This window comes from Lissotriton vulgaris, chromosome 3_1 (assembly GCF_964263255.1).
Source record: "Lissotriton vulgaris chromosome 3_1, aLisVul1.2, whole genome shotgun sequence".
NCBI classification, from domain to species: Eukaryota; Metazoa; Chordata; class Amphibia; order Caudata; family Salamandridae; genus Lissotriton; species Lissotriton vulgaris.
Window position 1 is genome coordinate 1410040461 of NC_141689.1, and position 23781 is coordinate 1410064241.

Consider the following 23781-nt stretch of genomic DNA (forward strand, 5'->3'; position numbering starts at 1 on the left):
GTTGTTGTCCTTCAGAATCGTCTTGTAATTGACGTCATCTTGGCAGATAGAGGTGGAGCCTGTAAGGTCATCGGGTCAAGCTGCTGTGTTTTCATTCCACAAAATGCACCATCTGTATATCAAGCTATCACCCGTCTTCATAAAATTGCAAATCAGATCCATCAGACTCCAGGCACCTGGACTTGGTCCGGTTGGTTCTGGACAACGTTAACAGCTTGGGGATGGAAGATCCTATCCTTCCTAGGCATTGGCCTAGTCCTAGTATTCAGTTGCTGCCTGTGCCTGCAGTGTGGGCCAGCGATTTGTGGACTGTGTGCCACCTCTTGTATTGAACATTCCAGTTTTCACTCAAAACGTAATCGAAAGAAAGAAGAACAAATGATGTTACAAGAACAGACTGATCGATTCATGAGGATCGATATTTCATGAAGGGTCCGTAGGGAACAAGGAGGGAATGAGGAAAATTAAATTTTGGCCATGTTGTGTTCCCTAGCGCGTACCCCACCGACTCCATGTACCAGCTTAAAGTGCATGTAACTTCCCTCCTGTGCCAGCTATGAAGACGCAAATACATTTGCGTCCAACGTTAACATGTCCTCTTTCAGATCCACCATGAATGGATTATATAGTCCGTTCCTAAGTATGCTATGCCACCGTCTTTTTGTAGTGCACTTTTCGTATTTTTCCTGCTCTAGCAAGAGTAGGCCCTGAATTCCTGCCATCTGAGCCTCTTTTGTGGCTCCTGACTCTGCCCAGGCTACCTCTGTACTCGTGAACTCTGTCCTACTTTCAGCGCGGCCCCTCGCGCTCAGCTCAAGCCTGCTTTCTGCCAAGACTGACTACAACCTTCGAGTTATCTGTTCCGCTCCCCGAGAATACATTCCTGCCTACTAGATCCTGTAAACATCCTCTCCAGCTGCAGAGCCAAAGGGCCGACCTGTCTTAACGCAAGTAAATCATAGCCTCTGTTGCCATGCTTCCATGGAAGGCCCCGTGCCCCACGCTTCACATGTAGACACTCAGGCACTTATACACGCATCCACAGTTAGCATAGAATAGCTTCTGCCCTAGAGACCTTTCCGCCCAGATAGTATAGTTCCTAAAACACCAGATATCAGATATGATAGAAGTACAAGTTGATCTGACATGCCAGACTTCTGTCTCTTTCCGTCAGTGTAAATGTCAAGTCCCCTGCATCCCGTCAATCACACGTCATGCAGCTGCGCGCGCATCCAAGCTTCCGATTTCTGCTGACATTGCAACATTCTGTTAGCACCACCCCTTGGTGCCACCCACTTAAGTCACCTATCAGTGACGTTTCTAGCACACACCTCTAGTTCACGCCTAGTTTACGCCTCTTGATGATGTACTAGTGCCACGTGTATACTGTTATCTTGTCTTCTCTCAGCTGTTACGCCTCTTACATTGATTCTTATGGTATAAATCAAGTATATAAGCTATGTATTGTTAATAAACGGGAGCGCTCTATCCCTTCTGACACCCCTGTGGTGGTCAGAACATGATATCCTGATTCCTTTATGAGGAATAAAACCCTTAGAAACTCTAACACCACGGACTCTGTTTTTTTTCATTCTGATTGAGTTATCATTGATTAAGTACTTACCTGCATAGAAATTAAGAGAGTAAATTAATTATTTACGTCAAGGGGACGGTCAAGAAGTGAAGATGAGAGGATCTCAGGTTCCGGGATGGGCAGTAAGGCCTGATGAGAGATTTCAGGAAGGCGGGACAAGGCCCAGCTAGTGACTTGAAAATGAGGCAGCCGATATTAAAGGCCGCCCTAGAGGTGACAGGGAGCCAGTGCAGTTTTCGCAAGTAGGGGCCTGGCGGATTGCCACTTCGAGATCCCAAGGGCCAGTCTCGCTGCTTGATTTTGAACAGCTTGCAGTCTAGCCAAAGATGTTTTAGGCAGACCGTGATAGATCGCGTTCGAAAAATCTAAGCGGGAGAGGACGAGGGCCATGATGACTTGCAGGAGGGCATCAGGTGTAAGGAGGTAAGCCACTTTCCTGATCCTGCGCAGCTGGTAAATGCAGGAAGAGACCACCGTCCCCACCTGCGGCCCAAGGGATAGACCGGAGTCAATTGTGACCCCCAGACTCTTCACCGAGGCCACGGGGGTGGGAGAGGGGCCAAGTTCCGCCAGCCAGAGTGTGGCCCCCAGAAGGTGGCACTCCTACCGGGAAGGAGGAGCTCCGTCTTACCGGGGGTTCAATTTTAGCTGGTTTTGGCCCATCCACTGGAGAATGTGGGACATGACTGCCTGAAAGTTAGGAATAGCAGAAGGGGAGTTGAGAGAAAAGATGAGTTGCAGGTCGTCCGCGTAGTTAAAAACGGTGACGTCCCACTGCCTCAGAGAAAAAAGAAGGGGTCGAAGGTAGAGATTGAAGAGAAGAGGGGATAAGGAGGAGCCCTGGGGGACCCCACAGGGCGAATGCTCCCTAGGAGCCCTGAAAGTGCCCAGGCTAAGGGTCTGAGACCTCCCGGTCAGGAAGGATTTGCTGATGAAACAAGATGGCAGACAGTTTCATTCCAATTCTGAAAACAAGTACATGTGTAAGCTGTACAGGTACGTAGCTTTATCTTACTTTTGGGAAGATTTTCCCAAAGTAAAGGTCACATGCTAAAGGAGGACAAAATGCAGTAATTTGCACAATAACAATTAATTATCCAAACAAAATCATGTTAGAGTCGATTTAGTGGCCAACTTTAGAACAATACAATCACATTCAAATGTTCACACGTTGGAGCATAAATGTTACAGGTCTGCTGTGGAAAGGTTTCAAACATTGCAAAGGCAGAACCTTCTCCAACGATGTGTCTACATCATGAAATTTAGACAGCTCTTACCAGTTCCAATTCCACTGAGTACAGCTCCATCTGTCAACCCAGTCGTGACCACGTTGTTTGGAAGTGCGTTGTGGGGAGCCAAACTTGGCAAAAATAGGCATCTGTTTAAAATGAAAGGAAGAATGCCCATAAACTAGGTGAAATGAAAAACAGCTGCTGCTTAATTATCAGAGAATTACAAACATGACCCCTCTGACATTTTCAAAGAGCACAAAATAACAGTGAGGTATAGCCCAACATCAAATGCATAGATTGCTTTACAGATGCAAGGAAAATGGGGAGGGGAACAGCTATAATGGTCCCTAAGCCTAAATGTGCAGCTCACTCTTTAAAACAATTAAGCATCGTTATTGTATAAGGTTTTCAAACAACATAAGTATACGTCAAAAAGGATCATGTAACTGTACATCACCAGCTGTCATTGCACACCCTGAAGGAAGAAGCAGATCAAAAGGAATAAAGTAAATATTCCAGCCACTAACATTCGCTTTATGGCGACAAGAAAGAAAGATCCATTTAAGCGTTAAACAATGCGCCTTTAGGTAATATCAGTTAATTGCTTGTGTCCTAAGTTACGGGCCCGAGCCGATGCAAGGGCACATGAAGAGAGGGATTGATAATCCACACAAGTTATTGCACTAATGGCAAATAAGAGTTTATCATCCCTCAGCACAACATAACAAGAAAGAAGCCTCAATGCTCAGGCTCAATGGAATTTACAAGGGCTATGGTAGTTCCATTACTCACTTCAAATGGAAAGCGGCTACTCACTGGTGCGTGAAAGCTACGGCTTCCACTCTAGGCCCTGCTTCTCGAAGGATGCTTCACCTCTCACCGTAAGTGGAGGCAATTACAGTAAACAAGGATTTACAAAGACAACAGGTCTCGCCTATGCAAGAATTATTGGTTTTGCAATGTGTTTTAGTGATGTTGTACACCACCGTGGCTGATGTTCAGCCTGGTTAAAAGTTAGTGGCATACAGGTTAGTGGTGTGGAGTGGCATAGAGGCGAGAAGAGTTTCATAGAGGCGAGAAGAGTTTCATAGAGGGGAGAAGAGTTTCATAGAGGGGAGAAGAGTTTCATAGAGGGGAGAAGAGTTTCATAGAGGGGAGAAGAGTTTCATAGAGTGGGGAAGAGTGCGTCAGAGTGGGGAAGAGTGCGTCAGAGTGGGGAAGAGTGCGTCAGAGTGGGGAAGAGTGCGTCAGAGTGGGGAAGAGTGCGTCAGAGTGGGGAAGAGTGCGTCAGAGTGGAGAAGAGTGCGTCAGAGCATTTTAGAGTGGAGTGGAGTGACATAGAATGGAGAGGAGTGTCATGGAGCAGGGTGGCTTGTTGTGAAGTAGAATAGTGTCCCAGAGTGGAGTGTTGTGGTGAAGAGAAGAGTGCACTTGAGTGGTGTAGAGTGGAGGGGCGTACTGTCAGAGTGGATTAGCAAAGAGTGTATCAGTGTGTCAGAGAGGAGGTGCGTTGAGCACAGTAATGTATTGTGGAGTGGCACAGCGTAGAGTGGAGTGGCACAGAGGGAGTGGCACAGAGTGGAGTAAAGTGGCATGGAGTGGAGTAGTGTGTTGTGGAGTGGCACAGAGTAGAGTGGCACAGAGTAGAGTGGCACAGAGTAGAGTGGCACAGAGTAGAGTGGCACAGAGTGTGGCGTCACAGAATGGAGGGGCCGGGAGTAGAGTGCCATAGAGTAGAGGGGCGTACAGTGTCGTAGAGTAGGGTGGCGTAGAGTAAGGTAAAGTATAGGAGGGTGAAGCAGAGTAGGGTAGAGTGAAGGGGAGTGGAGAAGAGTGGCTTTGTTAGGAGAAGAGTTCCATAGAGTGGGGAGAGTGGCATGGAGTGGGGGAGGGTGGCATGGCGTGGGGGCAAGTGGCATGGAGTGGAGGAGAGTGGCATGGAGGAGACCGACGTAGAGTGGAGGGTCGTGAAGTGGAGGGGGTATTTGGACTAGGCCTGGGCGGTAAATTCTGTTCCGCTCGTGGAATTTGCAGAATTTCGCGTTCCGCGGAGAACGCGGAATTGCCAACAATTCCGCGACTGTGCAGTTTTTTGCTTGTTCGCGCTTTCAAAAAGCGTGTTTGCAATATATTTCCCCCCGAGCACGCAAAAAGCATCGCAAACGGGCAGAACAAGCAATTCCGCGTGTTCGTGGACCTCTGCGTGCTCGCGGAGATTTTTTTGTTTCGCTGAATTTTGCGTAGCGCGACTACGCAAATTCCACCCACCCCTAATTTGGACAAAGTATTTGAGATGTAAAATGGTGAGACACAAATATTGTAAAGAATATTGTTTTTTTTTATTTCACAGAATTTTTATTGAGAGAGTTTGGTATTGATATGAGCAGAACAAATAATAGCAGATAAAGTCCATGGTACAAGTACATAATAAACCGAGAGGCGGTGAAGTAACATAATATGGACTAAACATAACATGCGGGGGGAAAAATAAACCAGGTAAATAAAGAAAATGACAATCAAGCATCAAGTCCGTACAACACGAAGGCATATGTCAGCGGGCAGATCGGTCATATAGCACAGCAGGGTGAATCACAACCATCAAATGACATATTGAGAAATTGCTTGCCACAACAATGTTTTAGGTGCCTCACGGAGGTTTGAAGAGATCAAAGTGAGCGTCAAGTGAGACCCATATTTTCCTGTGTTGTGGGCGCCAGGGGTGAGAGGCAAGTGCAATGGTATCGGCACCCCTGAGGTTAGAAACCCAGTTGAGCCAATGGGGGAAGGAGGCTTTGGCTGTATTTTTCCAGTTGGACGTTATGACTTTAACCGCCGCCGTCAGTAAAAGATCAAGTAGGGCTTTGTCATTTTCATTTAAAGTGACAGCTTTGGAAGAACCCATAACTAGAGTAGCAAATTCTCTCGGGAGAGAAACGTGCAGGGCTTTGTTAACAAAGTCAAATATCCTGTCCCAGTATGCGGCAACCCGGGGGCATTTAAATATTAGATGTTCAAGGTCTCCTCCCGCTTCCAAACAGTTCCAGCAGGAGTCATTGTCTTTGATGTTGTGCAGAAAAAGTCTCCTGGGGGTCCAAAAGGCTTTGTGTAGGAGCCAGAATTTAGTTTGGGATAGAGTTGGGCTAATTTTGTGTCTTGTGGTCGATTCCCAAATTCTGGCCCACTCGTTATCAGATGTGGGAGTGGAGGAGTATGATTCCCAATAGGATTGTAATGCAGAGACCAGGTTAGATGTCTGTGGTTTGATCATTTTGTACATTCTGGAAACCTGGTGGCCAAGTCTATTAAGGGTGGATAAAAGGCCAGGGAGTGAGGGGGATGTGTTGCCCAAGTTTGCTTTGGTTAGGGCCACCTTAACTTGTAGAAAATAGTAGAAGTCAATGTTCTCGAGTTGAAATCTATCCTGTAATTCCTTGAATGTGAGTGGTGTTTGGCCCTCGTAGAGGTGGTGAGGGAAGTGTATTCCCTTCCTGATCCAAGAAGGATTATACAGCGGTTTACCTTTGTATGTTATAGTGTTATTCCGCCATAGGGATTCCCACTTTGAATTGCGAAATTGATGGGGTAGAGATTTACTTATATGGAGGAGGGAGTTCTTAGTGTTTTTAAATATGATGTTAGAGTCGATATCGGGACGCACTTTGATGGTAAGGAGGGAGGAGGGGTCAAGGCCTTGCACTAGGGATTTTTCGATGTGTAACCACACAGGTGTGTAATCAGGCTGTGGAGTGAGCCAGATCGCACCTTGCCTGGCCAGGAAGGCGGTCTGGTAGAGTCTAAAGTCGGCCAGATTGACGCCACCCAAGGATTTATCTAGTCGTAGCTTTTTCATGCTGATCCTGGCTTTTTTCCCCTGCCAGAGGAAGGAGGTGATTACCTTATCCAGTTTTGAGTGGAAATCGTTAGAGAGCGTTAGGGGAAGCATCGAGCTCAGGTAATTGACCAATGGGGAGATCATCATTTTTATCGTCTCTATCCGACCCCACCATGTAATGAATCGCGGCGACCAACCATCCAAGATTCTTTTAATTTTCGCTAGTGTGGTCGATTCATTGTGCTTGAGTGTACTTAGTATGTTGTCAGTGAATTCTATTCCTAGGTACTTAATGACATCCGGTTGCCAGGCTAGACCTGAATTTCCAAGGACCTCTTTGGTAGTATGTACATTAAGGGGTTTAACTTCGGATTTGTCCTTGTTTAACTTATAGCCGGACAAAGCCGAGTACTTACTGATGGAGGACATAAGCCCCTTAATTGATAGGGTTGGGTGTTCTGTGGCTATTAAGATGTCGTCGGCATATGCCGCTAGTTTTATCTGAGTGTTTCCGAATGTGACACCTGCGATGTCCTCATTTTTCTTGATGTCGGTGAGTAGTGGCTCAAGAGCCAGTAGAAATAGAGCCGGTGAAAGTGGGCAACCCTGTCTAGTTCCTTGGAATAGGCGGAACGGGTCAGAGAGTGTTCCATTAATAGATATACGGGCAGAGGGGGCGGAGTATAAGGCCATCACCATTTTAATGAAAGAATTACCCAGATTGAATGCGCTCATACAATGCTGAAGAAATGGCCATGAGACTTTGTCGAATGCTTTCTCAGCATCTAGGGTTATTGCAACCATCGGCATTTTGCAGTTTTTCGCTTTTTCAAGTATGTGGCATAGGAGTCTGGTGTTGTCGTTCGACATCCTGTGTTTCAAAAATCCTACTTGTGATGGACTTATCAATTTGGGCAGTACGGCGTTTAGTCTAGTTGCTAAGATCTTGGCATAGATCTTACAGTCAATATTTATGAGTGAAATGGGGCGGTAATTTTTTGTCTGGAGGGGATCTTTCCCTTCCTTGGGTATAACAATTATTGTGGCTTCACTCATCGAGGGAGAGATACTCCCACTGGAGGCGGTGGAGTTGAACACGGTTTGTGTTAAGAATATAGTTTTTAATATTGTTTTCAATAATAAAGTAGTAAAAGTTGAATTATTTTAATGTGTTTTAGTTCATGTATTAATTTTGGCTCACTATTGTTTGTGTAAATTAAAAATTTTTGAAATGTAGTTTCTAACTAAGTGATTCAGATTTTTTTTAAATTTAATTGTAAATAGTAATTTATAGAGTTGTAGTGAGTTTTTGGGTTTGTAGGGGATAGGGTGGGACGTTAATGAAGTAAACTACGAGCTACTTACGTTCGGTAACGATGTATCTGGAAGAGCCGATTCTAGCCGCAGATTCCTTCAAGTAGAATTACTCACAGGCGTGAGACTGGATCCGGAAACTTTTTTGCCACAGCATCCCTGCGCGCCGGGGCGGGGCAACCAAAAGACTCCGCCCAGGCCACCCACAGTAGTGTCAACACCGCAGAACCCAAGGCAGGGAAAGAAGAAGAAACAAGAAGAGCTCTGCGCAACCACCCTGCCTGTACATAGACAGCCTCCCACCTCTGTGCCCTGGAGGCAAGGAACTTGCGTAAGGTCATGGTACACGTAGGAAACCTACCACCCCCAACCTGAGCAAGGAAGAGGACCAGTCCCAAGACAGACAGGGACAACAAACCTCCAAACCACACCAACATAGAGGGCAACCACCCACAAGGGACAAGGGCAAGACATGGCCAGACGACCCTCAGAGGATAGCAATGGAAGGAAAGGAGGAGAGGAAGGGAGGGAGGGGATGGAGGACAGGGATAGAAAGCAATCCCCCCACACCTGGAGTAGCCAGAGCAGCAGGGCACCGAAACACCGGGACCCCCATCCTCCAAAGAACCAAAGGAGGAATGAACCGCCCCCAGACGGAGCCACCCGTCAAGAACAAAGAAGACACCCACAGGAGATACAGCCCCCCACCAGGAGACGAGTACCGAAGACCAACCCAAGGGTCCTCACAGAATAGGGGAGGAAGGGGGGCCGTGAAGGAATCTGCGGCTAGAATCGTCTCTACCAGTAACATCATTACCGAAGGTAAGGAACTCGTACATCTGATAGAGACTACTAGCCGCAGATTACTTCATGTAGAATAGATACCCTAGCAATGCCCTCTGGGAAGGAGGGTCTGCGAAACAACCCCACCAGCGGATACAGAACAGAGGGCCCCAGAGGGAACCTGATCTGTGGACCAGGTAGAACCTCGTCCCTGCCAGGCAAAGGGAACCCCCCAAGCAGACCCCCACCAAACCCAAAAGGATGTAGGAGGGAGAAGAAGGCTGAAAAGGAACCAAGGGAAAGGCCAAGGTCCTAAAGGCCAAAGCACCCCACTGCCCCTCAAGGCAACACAGCTTCCATTCAATGCCAAGACAGGAAGGCAGGAATAAAAAGAAGCCTAGAAGACCTAAGGAAGCAAGGGAAAAGAAGGCAAACCCACTCCAGATGGAGAACAACTTGCCAGCCAGAACAGCGCTGGCACTAAAAAGCCGCCAGAAGCAAGAAGAACAGCCCGAGGCCTTGGAAGGCCAAGTAGGCGGCGCCTGGCAAGGGAGAACACAGGATCACTCCAGACCTCAGGGCAGGAGCAGGGAGAGGAGGAGATGCCCGGGCACACCACTACGATTGGCCGCGCACACGACTTCAAGGAGCAAAAGCAACCTACATACCGCCATGGAGAACAGGCAGCCGAAGGAGACCAGAACCCTCTAGCAGAGCGCAAGCCATATGACAGCTACCACTACCCCAGCTAGGGTACGATAAGTCCCAAAATATGGGAATCCTCTTTGGAAGAAATTCCGCAGCAGAAGAAAAAACAACACCCCCGCGAAAGGCTTGACATGCAGCCCAAGCAAAGCAGAAGGCCTAATCTCAGGGCCAAGTCTGCGCAACAAGTCCGGCAGAACACACACATAATCAACAAAAGGGGCCGTCCAGCAGTCAACAATGCAAAAGCCCCCAAAAAGACGCAATTGGCCAGAAAACACACTTCACATCCAGAACATACGGCCTAAGAAGGCCCAGAATCAACCCGACTCGGGAGTCACGGAGGAGGAGGATAAGGCGGAGGAGGACGGAGCCCTGCCAATAGCCTCTGGATGGCGGAGTCGGCCACGGCATGGAACAACAGGCTGCCATCAAACGGAAGGTCGATAAGTCGCTCCTGAATATTCTCAGGGGATACTCCATCCCGAAGCCAAGCAAGGCGAAGGAGAGCGACAGAGGAAGCCATGGCCCGGCTCCAGCACCTCTGAGATGTCCGGAGCAGAGAATAAATGCTGCAAGCTCCTGGCCATCCAACGCATGATGCCGTAAATCCACCTGACCACCCTCCTGGGACGCTGCGGACCCCAGAGATTCAGCCGAGTCCCACAAACAGGAGGAGGCCCTAGCCAGCACACACAAAGTGTTAAGGGCCAGCAGGGTAGCGAAGGTCGAGGTGAACATGTTGCGCCCCAAGCGTCCAGCCAGCGGGTCTCTCGGGACGGCGAGGTCAACAGCGGCGACAGGGAGGGAAAAGCAGTCTGCAAAAGAGGACTGGAGGCAGAGGGGTGGAAGGAAAGGCACGCCGGGCCACGTGGCGCCGGGAGGTGCTGGTGCAGAAGATGTTGTGGCACCAGGTCCCCTGAGGCAGGAAGCCTACAAGCCCCCGTCAAGGAAGAGAGGAGGGAATCTTCAAAGGGAAGAAAGATTTCTCTCACACCAGAGCCCTGGTGGAGGACCTCCATTAGATGGTCCGCCGGAAAGTGAGCCACCGGGTCACCCATGCTCAGGATGCCCACAGCTGTGGACACACCGAATGAGCGAAGGCCGTACCCGCCTCCGTAGAGCCCTGCTGTGGAGAAAGCAGCTCCTCCATGGGGGACGGCTGCAAATTAAGGCGGCTGTCCCCGAAGCTAAGCGGGACGGGCAAGGGCGAAGCCTGGAAGTCAGAAGTAGCAGAGGAATGAGGGACCTGCCGCTCTTCCGACGAACACCTCTGCCCTTCGAGGCCGGTGAAAAAGACACCACACGGCGACCAGTTCCTGGGGAGGACAATACCAATATACAGCCTGCCTCCGGAGAAGGAGGAGCATCTGAAGACGAATCCGTGGGTACGACCCCTGTGCGGAGCCGTAGAGTCCGCCGCCTGAGGCAGGTTGTCGGCACCATTCGGCGTCGCCGGACACGGTTCTTCCAAGTCGCAACGCACTGGAGACTGGAGCGGAGACAGGAGTGGAGCTGGAGTCAAACCGGCCCCGAGGTGGCGCCGACGCGACCCCCGCCAAGGCAGCCACCTGCGTGGGGGAACAAGACAGACCTGAGGAGTGACACGAAGTCCTCCGCCAGCCGCAGCCCAGAATGAGGCAGAGATCACTCTGCAACACTTGTGGCGGTGCCCAGGGACGATCAAACCTCTGAATCGCCCTCCGACGAGGCAGCTGCCCGTGGGGAGGGACGAAAGGGGCCCGGGGAGGGATGAGGGGTCCTCACCCGGCCTCGACCAGGAGCAGGACAAGGAGGTTCCACCGACTCCTGTGGCTCCGCACGTTCCAGCTGCTGCGGCGCCATAGCTGCTTTACCTCGGCGTTAGACAGGACCACCTTGTCAAAGGACCAAGAGGGGCTCGGGATGCGACCCGAGCCCCGGCGACCTCCCGCGACACCACAGGGACTCCCACAGGAGTTTGCGGCGAGGCAGAGACTCTGTGGCCTGAAGGAGGTGCCCCGGAGGAGCTGCACCCCAACAGCAACACATCCTCTAAGCATGGATCCGAACCAGTCGGCGCCGTGGCCGGAGCCACTAGCGGTCCCGCAGAGTACCCTAGGCGAGGGGTCCGCCGACACCACAGGAGGGGAAGGAGGAGGAGACGCCAGCGAGGCCTGCAAAGCCGCTGCGTATGTCTCCATTTAGACTGTCGACGCCCCAACACCGGGAAACGGTGGATAGGTCAACACGCGGGCCGCATCACCCGCGGAGAATCCACGTCCCTGGCAGGTTGGGAACCAGCCCCCGAGGACAAACTACGTCACTTACCCACTGGGGAGCAACGCTCACGTGACATCGGAGAAGGGAAAGGACGATGACCAAGGCCGCATCTGAAGTCGTCCACCGAAGCAGACCGAGGGGAGGACGTCGACTTGGAGAGACGTGCCGAGAGAAGTTTCATCCAGCGCTCCTGCCGCAACTTCGGCTTCAACTGCTGATAGGCCTAACAATCAGTGGTGCTGTGATCCTCCCCCAAACACCACATACAAATGAGGTGCGGGTCCGTCGCCGACATAAGACGCCCACAAAATGTACAAGTTTTGAAGCCCGAAGACATTCGCACACTGTTCCATCAAAAAGAAATGGAAGAAAAAAAGGGGCCCTAAACAGGTCTGAGCAAGAACCGGATCCACGTTGCACGCGGAAAAGGGAAAAAAACTGACATAGGCGCGCCAGGGCGGGTCTTATGTGACCTCGCTGACGTCAAGTGCGTGGACGACGCCTGGGCGGAGTCACATGATGTCGCCTTGCCCCAGGCGCGCAGGGATGCTGTGGCAAAAAAGTTTCCGGATCCAGTCTGACGCCTTGGAATAATTCTACGTGAAGGAATCTGCGGCTAATAGTCTCTTTCAGATAGCTAATTATTAATGAAAACTTTTTAATTGATTATGTGATTCATATAAATTATGTAAATTATGTAATACTGATTTATTTTAATGATATTTTAGGTGTGGGTTGCTAAGTTTGTACGGGTATCGGGGGGAGTTAAGTAATTACTGATTACATATTTTATATTATTAAATTGATTATGTAAATTGTGTAGTAATCATACTTTTTATGTTTTAGGTGTGAGCTGCTGGTTTTCTAGTGGTGGGAAGTAATAATTAAAAATGTATTATTCATTACTAATTATTTGACTATCAGTTTTGTAAATTATGCTATACTTATTTCTTTGAGTAGCATTTTAGTAGCAGGATACTGGGTTTGTAGGGGTCTAGGATAGGAAGTTTATTAAGTAATAATTACCAATTAATTAATAAATGGTTAATTACATTTATTTTAAATACTTGAGGAATGTAATAGTTATTTGTTTAATATATAATGTAGGTAAGGACTGCTAGGTTCCCCGGGACTGCCAACTGGTTTCTGGAGCAGATATATTGCCCAGAGGGATCGCAGACCACCTCTCTCCACATTGGGTCCTCTGCTGCGGGCCCAAGGACGACCTGGCGGTTGAACGCCTGGTTCCTGCAGGACTCTGCACTGGTGGAATCCCTCGGGCAGGAATTACGTCACTACTTTTCCATTAATATGGGCTCGGTCTCTTTACCGGGGACATTATGGGAGGCCGGTAAGGCGGTCGTTCGGGGTGTGGCCAGAGGATTGGTCCCCGCGAAATGCATGGAACAAGCCGCCCAACTTGTGCAGTTGGAGACTCGGGCCGTGCAGCTGGAAAGTGTCCAACTGACCAAGGTTAGCGATGATTCCTCTAGACAACTAGCATTGGTCCGTGAAGAGATTCGGCGGATCTCCCTGGAGTACACTAAAATGCTCCGGCGCTCCACGGTGGCACGTATTTATGGATGGGAGACAAAAATGGCAAACTTCTCCACAACCTAGTGTCCTACCCAAGAGCTAACCGAATTATCACGGAGATTCGGACAGTCTCAGGGTCCCGCCAGGTGACGTCATCGGCCATTGCGCAAACTTTTGCGAGCGATTATGCGGCCTTATACGCCGATCACCCTCCCGGCGCCTCCCTGGATGGTTTGCTGGAAGAGACCGGTACCCAGCTGCCATGTCTCCCCCAGGAGACCGCTGATACCTTGGATCACCCTTTCACCCCGGAAGAAATTCACGGGGCAATTTCCCTGTTGAATCCAGGCAGGACGCCCGGACCTGAAGGGTTCCCCCAGGAGTATTACGCCGCCTTCTGAGATCACCTGGTCCCCCATTTGGTGGAACTCTTCCACCACGTGGTTGAGGAGGGGTCCTTCCAGTCTGAATCCGATGTGGCTACCATTGTGGTCATTCAGGACACGCAGCAGCCCTCCCTGGAGTGCTGATATTGCCTGTTCCTCTAAAACGAGAACATTATAATCTTGAAGACACTAATTAGCGATATAGTTGCAAGTTCATTTGAAGGTGAATTATAGAACAAAGGTCCTTGATACCATCCTGTCTGTTTTGCAACTGCAAGTGATAACAGTTTCAGGCCCTGAGGAAGTCATTGGGTGATGTCCCTTGACGAAACACGTGTTGGCGTGTGGCTGTTGTACACTGTACCAAGACTGTACTGCTGTACCTACAAGTCTTCGTGATCATCTGGACTGAGAAAATAAAAATAAGGACTTTTTCATAACTTGGATGCACAGATATGGATAATTATTGTTTGAATAGATATTATCTGTAAATCTCACAGATAAGTTTACTTTTGTGCTCAGGGAATCCTATAAGCTTTCTGAATGTCCCCAAGATGTCTTTAGCAAACCAGATAGACCTCACAAGCATTTACAATGCAATAGGTCTCGCAATGACATTATTTTGAGCTATTGGCATTGTAAATGACATTGTTTTTTATAAAGGGAAAAAAAACTAAAAAAAAACAAAGAAAATGTTCTAATGCAAAATGGCAATAGCAAACTTTTTTTGTAACTGTGAAATCTATTGCATTGCATTTGTACTAGCGTGAGTTATCTGTATTGTAAATGGTATTGGTCCTTTCACTAAGAGGAAGGGTACACAAGCATTTGCAATGCAATAGGTCTCGTACTTGTCCCTCCTCGGGGCGTACACGTCGCCTAGTCCTTCTATTTTTGTGAAATGTCCTTATTTTTGGCTTTAAAATTCTGATCACCCTACTTTTAGGCGCTTCAATGTAATGAAAAGTGGAGCTCGCGGAGAGGGCTGTTTTCAAGCCCCCTTTCTCCATCCCCTCCACCTCGATCGTAACCTATGACTTGAAGTTTAGGGAAAATGCAACTTACCAGTATGCATCTGCTCTTGGCATGTAGAGCTGCAGATTCACTCACTATGCATAGATCGCCATCTCGTGTTGGGCCCGGATGTTTGCAGTTTGTTATTATTTTGAACAAGTCTTTGGAAGTCACAAGATAGGTGACTCCACCTTTGAACAATAGTGTGCATGGGAACCGACTCCATCTTCAGATTGTTTTTTCGCCAAGAAGGGAAATGATGGAGTTTTGTGAGAACAGAAAGAGATGTCCATGCATGCTGTACTTAATTAAGATAATACTGGAACAGATAAAGGTAGCCAGGGAGGTGGGTGGGCATGTGTGAATCGGCAGCTCAACATGCCAACAACAGATGCATACTGGTAAGTAGCATTTTCTGTTCGAGGCATATGAGCTGCAGATCACACACTAGGCATAGATTCCATAGTAGTACTGTCCCTTTAGCAGCGACCACCAGTATCTGTTGCAGTAGTCTGAAATAGTGTTTTGAGTACAGCCTGGCCCACACTAGCTTGTTGTTTTGCTTGCACATCTGCACAATAGTGTTTTGTGAATGTTTGCGGTGTAGATCATGTAGCTGCTTTGCAGATATCATCTAAGGGAATGTTTCCTAGAAAAGCCATGGAAGCCTCTATTTTGCGAGTGGAATGAGCTTTAGGGGAAATAGAAAGTGTACGTTTTGCTTTGTGAAAGCAAATCTGTATACACTTGACGATCCACCTTGCAATTCCAGACTTTGATATGGGATTGCCTTTATGTGGTGGTGAGAAGGAAACAAAAAGTTGTTTTGTTTTGCGAAAAGGTTTTGTTCCATTAATGTAGTAGAGAAGTGCTCTTTTTACATCTAGTGCATGAAAAACTCTTTCTGCAACTGTTAGTGGTTGCGAGAAGACTACTGGCAACTCTACAGTCTGGTTGAGATGGAAGGGAGTAATAACTTTTGGAAGGAATTAGGGATTTGTTCTGAGAACCACTTTGTTATGATGAAGTTGTAAAAATGGTTCTTGAATAGTTAGTGCCTATATTAAACTGACTCTTTTGAGAGATGTGATAGCGACAAGAAAAGCGACTTTCCATGTAAGAAATTGTAGCTCACATTTATGCACAGGTTCAAATGGAGGACCCATTAACCTACTGAGGACGATGTTTAGATTCCCCACTGGAGAGGGTGGTACTCTGGGAGGAATTATTCTTTTGAGGCCTTCTATAAATGCTTTAATGGCAAGTACCCTGAATAATGATAGATGCTGTCTATTTTGCAGATAGGCTGCTCTGGCAGCAAGATGTAATCTGATTGATGTGTATGCTAGATTACATCTTTGAAGATGTAGTAGGTAACATATGATGTGTTGAATAGACGCATCTAGAGGATTGATTGTGTTATTGGTAAAGAATATTACAAATCTTTTCCATTTGGCTGCATAGAGGCTCTAGTGGTTGGATGTCTAGCTTCTTTGATAACATTGATATAACCAGGTTAAAGATTGATATAACCAAATTCTAGGACTTCAGGAGCCAGATCGCCAGGTTGATCTGTGCTGGATCTGGGTGTCTAATCTCTCCATGGTTCTGTGTTAAGAGTTGTGGAGAGAGATTCAGTTTTTGGTGCAGGACTACTGATAGTTCCTGTAAGGTTGTGTACCAGGGTTGTCTGGCCCATGTTGGAGCAACTAGGATCAGTGTTAGTGACTGTTGTTGCAGCTTGCGTACCACTAGTGGAAAGAGTGGGAGAGGTGGAAAAGCGTATGCAAATCTGCCTGACCAATTCATCCATATTGCATTACCTTTGGACAATGGGTATGGATATATGGCAACAAACAACAAAAGTGGAAAGGGTCTGTGGGGGAAACAAGATTAAAGACCTATGAACACCCTACCCCTATTTAACTAATGAAAACACACACAAGGGGTGCTAAAGGTCTGTGGTGGCTGAGAACTGTCTGTTATGTACTCAATGGATAGAAGTATAGACTGAGTGTGGGAGAGCAGAGAAAAAGTGAACCCATCGGCGGAACTTCATCATCTGGGATTTTGAGAATCCAACCTGGTATCCACTAGGTGTCTCACCTTGAAAGAAATGTGAGGACAACTGCTAGTGTATAATGCACCAGTAATGGAAAGCCAGATAGCAGATAGCAATGTGTAAAGGGCTGTGGGAAGTGAAAAAAGTTGCAGTGTTCAAAGAATATGTGCTAGTTAGAAAGTGATAAGATAAAATTGACTAACATGGTGCCTAATAGTAAACTTTATTCAGACGCTCACTGCGAGAAGTTGGCCTGATATATAGTGCTCACTATTCTAGTGATCACTGTGTATCATACCAAACGACCCTTATTGATGATTGGTTGTAAGTCAACCTTATAGACCAGCTATCCTAGTAGCGTGGACAAAAGCAGTCTTTAGGCTAAACTCTAGAGGGCGTGTTAAGCCAGCTGTTTTACCATCACATATACCCCTTGAACACCAAGTGAAAGGACACCACACAAGTTGTTATAAAAATAAAGGATATTTATAAATAACAAGTCTACCCTGAACTCTTTATGAGTCAGGGAGCTAAGCACAATACAAAACTCTTACGAAAATACTTCAAGTTGCACAATTTACACAAATGCCCGAGGGGCACGAAAAACCAAATACACTATTTATTTATTTTATTTATTTATTTTGTGTACTTATAAAGCGCAACCTATCACCCGGAGGGCATCCTGGCGCTTTGAACTTCGGCAGACACACAACTCACTGCTCAAACAATTTTCGGGAACAAATGCGTTTTCAGCGCTTTCCTAAATGGTAGGTAATCCTTATGGCTTCTCAGAGAGAGAGTAAGGGAGTTCCATAGTCTGGCCGCCGCAACACTAAATGAGCGGCCACCCATTCTGACTCTCTGGAACCTCGGGACCACCAGCAAGCTGGCTGAGGATGAGTGGAGGGGCCGCGAAGCAGCATACCAAGCAAACATGTTGCGAAGTGGTATTGGGCCCTGTTGGTGTACGGCCTTGAACACCAGACACGCGGCCTTATACATCACTCGCAAATGCACCGGGAGCCAGTGCAGGTCTCTTAAAGCCAGAGTGGAAGAGCTAGATCTAGCCCGCGAGAGAGCCAGCTTGGCCGCCATGTTCTGCACCCGTTGTAACTTCCCCACCAGGTTTTTTGGGGCCTCCAGAAGCAGCGCATTGCAGTAGTCTAAACGACTTAAAATAGTACTGCGAACTACCTCTGGCCTGGCCTGGGCGGGGAGAAGAGGCAGAACTTTGCGCAACATGCGTAACAGCATCATGCACGTAGAGATAGTTTTGTTTACGTGCAGGTCGAGCTGTAGGTTCGGGCCAAAAATAACCCCCAAGTTGCGGGCTGATTCCGCCGCCGCTACTGGTTCCGGGAAAGCAGTGGGCCAAAAATTCTCTGGAAGAGCCCGCGGAATTCGGTCACTGGAGCAGTGGAGCACCTCCGTCTTAGAGCTGTTAAATTGGAGGGAATTGGCTCGGAGCCAATCTGCTGTAGCTGCCATACAACGATGGAAAGTTTCCAGTGAGACCGCGTTGTTACCTTCCAGAGAAAAGACCAGCTGGGTGTCATCGGCGTAATTAAAAGCCGAGACACCAAAAGATTTAATAAGCTGGACTAAGGGGCGAAGATACAGATTGAAAAGTATCGGGCTGATGGCCGAGCCCTGTGGAACCCCCTGTCCCACTTTCCGTGGCTCAGAGCGGAAAGGAGGAAGCGAGACCAGCTGTTGCCGGCTACCCAGATAAGAAGCCAACCAATCTCTTGTGCTACCTGTGACCCCGCACTCCTCCAGTCTTCTGATGAGGGTTTGATGGCAAACCGTGTCGAACGCGGCCGACATGTCGAGCAGCACTAAAAAGGCTGCCCATCCACTGTCGACACGCGTCCGGAGGTTGTCCAATACGGTAACCAGTGCTGACTCCGTCCCATGCCCGGGGCGGAAGCCAAACTGTGCCTCGTCAAACCAACCGATGTTTTCAAGAAAACCAACCGATGTTTTCAAGAAAATACACTAAAAGTGGAATGCGAAATACTAGCAGGTATGTAACAAGATCCAGAGGCTTCAGGATCGCTAGGGCTACACTACTGGACCCTAAGGTTAGGAGCAGGAGGCCTAGGGAGATCGGGTGCAGAGTGTGCACTCTCACGCGGGATACGGGACAAAGTCTATGGAGGCTAGTATTTCTAAAGTTACTGTTTCTGGACGAATCCGACTAGGTAGACTTAAAACGTAAAAGGATCTAGACACTTGGATAGTGAACCTGCGTTGGAGCACCGAAATGCTCGGGTTACCTAGCCCAGGGGCTGCGGCTGCATAGGGTTCAAAAGACGTCGGGAATCCTCGTTGTAGTCTATGGAGCCTGAAAGAAGAAGTTGCTGGCAGGCGACCAGTGAAGATGTTCGGTGTGATCCAAGCCTGGATCGGTGATGGAGACGACCTGAAAGCAGAGGGGACTCAGTTCTTAATCACTAGCCAGTGATTGTGTGGGCACCAGGATGGCACCGGATGAGGTCACCGCGATCAGGTGAGTGGGCGACGCTGGACTCTGCAGTCACACGGGCCAGGAGGCGTTGTCGGCGACCAGGCTGGAGGTGCGAGCTGTCCCACGAGGGTGTCGGCTGTCAGCGATGCTGGAACCAGGATTGGAGCAACAAGCCTTGGCTAAGGCAAGCCCACGCGGTGGAGTCAAGATGGCGTCTGGAGTGGACCAGGAGGGTCCGGGGTGATCTTTTGGAAGGGAGCAAGGGCCAGTCTGGAGCAACCAGACCAGCGGTGAAAACGTCGTGGTACGTCGTCAGGAGGGCCACTAGCCAACGAGCAAGTGACCGGACAACGTGGCAAGCAGCAAAGAGCAGAAGGGCCCCACGCAGATCTCGTGGATGCTGGGGGGCTGGAATTCGGTGCTGGAGCTGCTCTGGGTTGGGGCTTCTCAAACACCAGTGCACTCACTCGAGGATCCCTCGGCGGTCGTGCTGGTTAAGCGTCGTGCTGGTTTAGAAGATGGCCGGTCCCTCAGGTCTCGTCACACCCACGAATCTCAGCTGGGCTGATGATGCAGGTAGAGGTCAGAGATGCCAGGGAATCCGGGTCTCGTCGAGCTGGTCAGTCTTGATCCGGAGGATGGACGTGCAGCAAACCGCGATGCTTAGGTGGTGCCTGCGGGTGCAGGGTGGCTACTCCTTAGCCACAAGGGAGAGTCTTCAAAGAAAGTCAAGAGTTCCTTTCGTAGAAAGTCGTTCAAGATTCAAGATTATCTAATTTGGGAAGGGGGCCCGCTCCTACCTTTATCCTAAGAAAAGGGGCTGGCACGCGATTAGGTCCTGCCCATGGGTGGGACCAGTGGGGGGGGGGTTTACACCCCCCTCCCTTGTCCAGACTTTCCCCAGTTCAGGGGCTGGTGTGCCCCTGGAACTGGTTTGAGCCGGCATATGCACAGTGAGTACCGGGGTGCCACTTGCAGTCACCTTCCTCTCAGCCCTGCCTACCTGGGATACACAAAACCCTGTCTGGGATGGTGCTAGCACCGCCCCTGACAGGAAACCCTTTGACCAAGCTCTCCTCGCTGGAAGGACTCCCAGCAGCAGGAGGTCAGACTTGTGTCTGTGGTGGCAGCATCCATTTTGTGATGCTGAGAATTGGCGAGGGGTTAGTATTCCAATTCGTATGACACCTTACTCGACATGTTTTGATAAAGCGATACCAAAGTTGGCAAATAACCGCGAGGATTATAAAGCACTTAAGAGTATATGGTACTCGTTATCATGGAACAGCTATTAGGACTTGGTTCCGTAAGCTGCAAACGGGCTCAGCTCATGCCAGAGCACCATCTCACATAATTCCAAGCACTCTGCCTTCAGGATTGTTAAGGCCTGCCATAGGAGTGACTGATAGGAATACATGTGTCAATTTTAGGGTTAGATATAGGAATACTATATCTAAAGCAAAGGGTGTTTACACCACCTTGCCCCAGCTGTCGTGCAGCCAGTTGTGTCAGATTTGGATGGCCAGCCAGGGGAGGCATAATACATGCTGCAGCCCCTGGTAGGCCCTGGGTACACCAATGCCCTGGATACCTAAGGTATGCTGTACAGGGACTGATAAGGTGACCCAGTACCAATTGGTAAATGCACCTAAGGTACATGTGTGTCAATTTAGAGAGAGAACAGCTAGGCTGTGGGTCTGACAGCCAGGGAAAGTCGTAAACCAGTGAAGCAAAAAGCAAAAATCGGGGGTGACCATAGGATTGCAGACCCCACTCTCCTACATAACCCCCCCCAAACTTAGGGACATTAAACTAACCTTGACCAGGTGAGCCTTCTTGTTGAAAATGACCAGCTCCAACAGCAGCGTTTTTCGATTTGCTTCCAAGCTTGGTTCGAGAAGCATTCGAGACATGATTAATATCTATAATATTCGCTGTGTTCCCTCGGCATTGTATGGGGCGGGGGTGTGGGGCCACATAGATGGCACCTCTCTCCAAAAAGAGGAAAACAAGTTTTTAAGAAGAGTGCTATGTGTCCCCCACTCCGCTTCCACTCAATTAATTCATGACGAGGTTGGGGTCGAGTTTATCTCGGACTTAGCAGCCGTTCGTCCACTCTTATTGTGGCGATCTATTTGGGCTAAGCCAGAAACCTGATTCACTCAAGAAATTATCCTTGATTGTATAGGCCTGGACTTCTCCTCATGTATTCTTTGGCTGAAATATATTCATTTTTGGTACAAAACTTTGTTTGATATTGATGTTCTTCTAGACCCCGAACTGGTGGAAGTAATTCCTAAAAAAGAGATTAAACAAACTTTTCTAATGTATAAAAAGAAAGGGCGTGATGAGATATATGGTAAGCTAGCTACTGTGAAGTTCTATAGAGAACTCAACTTACCAACGGGGCTTCAAGCTTATCTCCTATATGTCTGCCGCCCATCTCATCAATATGTTTTAACCCGCGTCAGATTGGGTATTGTACATCATTTAGTTGCGTTCCCAGTACAGAAACAGAAATCTGAAACCCCCTGCCCTTGTGACAACGTTTCGCGTCAGAGCTGCTGCCATTTCTTACTTTTTTGCAAATTTTACCATTTTTTAAGATTAAGGTACCTAAAACCTATATTTATTAAATATAATATACGGTCTTTTAAGAATGCCCTTGTGTTACTATCAGCTCTAGAAAATGCGGACATTTGTTTTTTTGTTGCCACTTTCATTTTGAAATGTACAGCTGCCAGGAAAAGTATTGTATTGCTATGATTTTTACATTCCTGTCTGTACTTTCTTAATTTGTACAGCTGCCAGGACGAGCATTTTTTAGCAGTGATAACTTACTCTCAATCCTGTCTGTACATGTTTCTCTCTTTTGATTTTTCATATTTTTCATTGTACAGCTGCCAGGAAACGTTTAGTGCTGTTATATTTCTATACTGTCCTGTCTGTACTCTAATTTTAAAACAAAAATTTATATTTCCCATGATCTAGGCAGGGGTCTGTTATTTAACGTACAGCTGCCAGGATGAGCATTTTGTGATAATATATTTATTCCTGTCTGTACGATTTTAACTTTCGTACCTTTTGGTCATCTTTATATTTCCAATTATGATCCAATGATTAACGCTTGTTAGTATGTGTCTTATTCCCATATGAAATACTTTGGTTTCCCCTGTATAAATTTTGTATCTTATAACAACTTTTTTAATGTAACGAATTGATTTTATGTTTCGCTTGTATGATTTGTTTACAAATCGAATAAAAGCTTTTGAAATTGAAATTGAATTGAAATTGAATTGAATTGAATTGAAATTGAGTCTTCTTGTTCTAAGTGGAAGTACCAGGAGAGACCATCTGCATTACCATGGTCAGTCCCTGGGCGGTGCTCCACTGTAAAGTCCATCCCCTGTAGGGAAATGGACCACCTAAGAAGTTTGGGGTTTTCACCCTTCATCTGATTTAGCCATAAGAGGGGCTTATGGTCGGTCTGAATCTTGAAGTGAGTGCCAAACAAGTATGGCCTCAGCTTCTTCAGGGCCCAAACCACAGCAAAGGCATCCCACTCTATAGCTGACCATCGTTTCTCTCTAGGGGTCAGCCTTCTACTTATAAAAGCAATGGGCTGGTCATGACCATCAATATTCAGTTGAGAAAGAACAGCTCCCACACACAACTCAGAAGCATCTGTTTGGACAATGAATGGCTTGGAGTAGTCTGGACTCTTGAGAATAGGTGCAGTGCACATGGCCTGCTTTAGGTCATCGAATGCCTTCTGACAGCTAACTGTCCACTGAACCTTCTTTGGCATTTTCTTACTTGTCAGGTCATTAAGTGGAGTCACAAAGGTTCCATAATTTCTGACAAATTTCCTATAGTAACCAGACAGGCCCAAGAAAGCTCTGACCTGTGTCTGGGTGGTTGGAGGAGCCCAGTCCTTTATGGCCTGTATCTTGCTCTCCAAAGGTTGAACTTGGCCTCCACCTACAAGGTGGCCCAAGTATACAACTTGACTCTGCCCTATCTGGCACTTGGTAGCCTTGATAGTGAGGCCTGCCTTTTGCAGGGCCTCTAAAACTTTCCTCAGGTGATCCTCCCAGGTGGAGCTAAATACAGCAATATCATCTAGATATGCTGCACAGAAGTCATCCAGCCCAGAGAGAACTTGGTTCACCAACCTTTGAAAAGTGGCAGGTGCATTCTTCAAACCAAAGGGCATCACCACAAACTGGTAATGACCTCCTGGGGTAGAAAATGCTGTCTTGGCCTTGGCATCCTCAGCTAACCTGATTTGCCAATAGCCAGCTGTCAGGTCAAATGTACTCAAGAGCTTGGCAGAAGCCAATCTGTCAATGAGTTCATCTGCTCTTGGTATTGGATGGGCATCTGTCTTAGTGACAGCATTGAGACCCCTGTAGTCTACACAAAACCTCATCTCTCTCTTACCATCTTGGGTGTGAAGTTTCGGCACTAGAACTACAGGACTAGCCTAAGGGCTCTCTGAGGGTTCAATGACTCCCAATTCCAACATTTTCTGTACTTCTTGTTTGATACAGTCCCTGACGTGGTCAGGTTGCCTGAAGATTTTACTCTT

The 23781-nt window shown here is 47.9% G+C and overlaps 1 protein-coding gene across 4 annotated transcripts in view; it reads right to left on the reverse strand.

Annotated features, from left to right (window-relative positions):
- Positions 1 to 23781, reverse strand: part of WDFY3 (WD repeat and FYVE domain containing 3) — a 2050643-nt gene that overhangs the window by 1178163 nt on the left and 848699 nt on the right. For all 4 annotated transcript variants that reach the window (XM_086961876.1, XM_086961875.1, XM_086961873.1 and 1 more), the window contains one exon: positions 2872 to 2972. In XM_086961876.1, coding sequence (XP_086818002.1) covers positions 2872 to 2972 — 101 coding nt within the window. The remainder of the gene's footprint in view (positions 1 to 2871; positions 2973 to 23781) is intronic.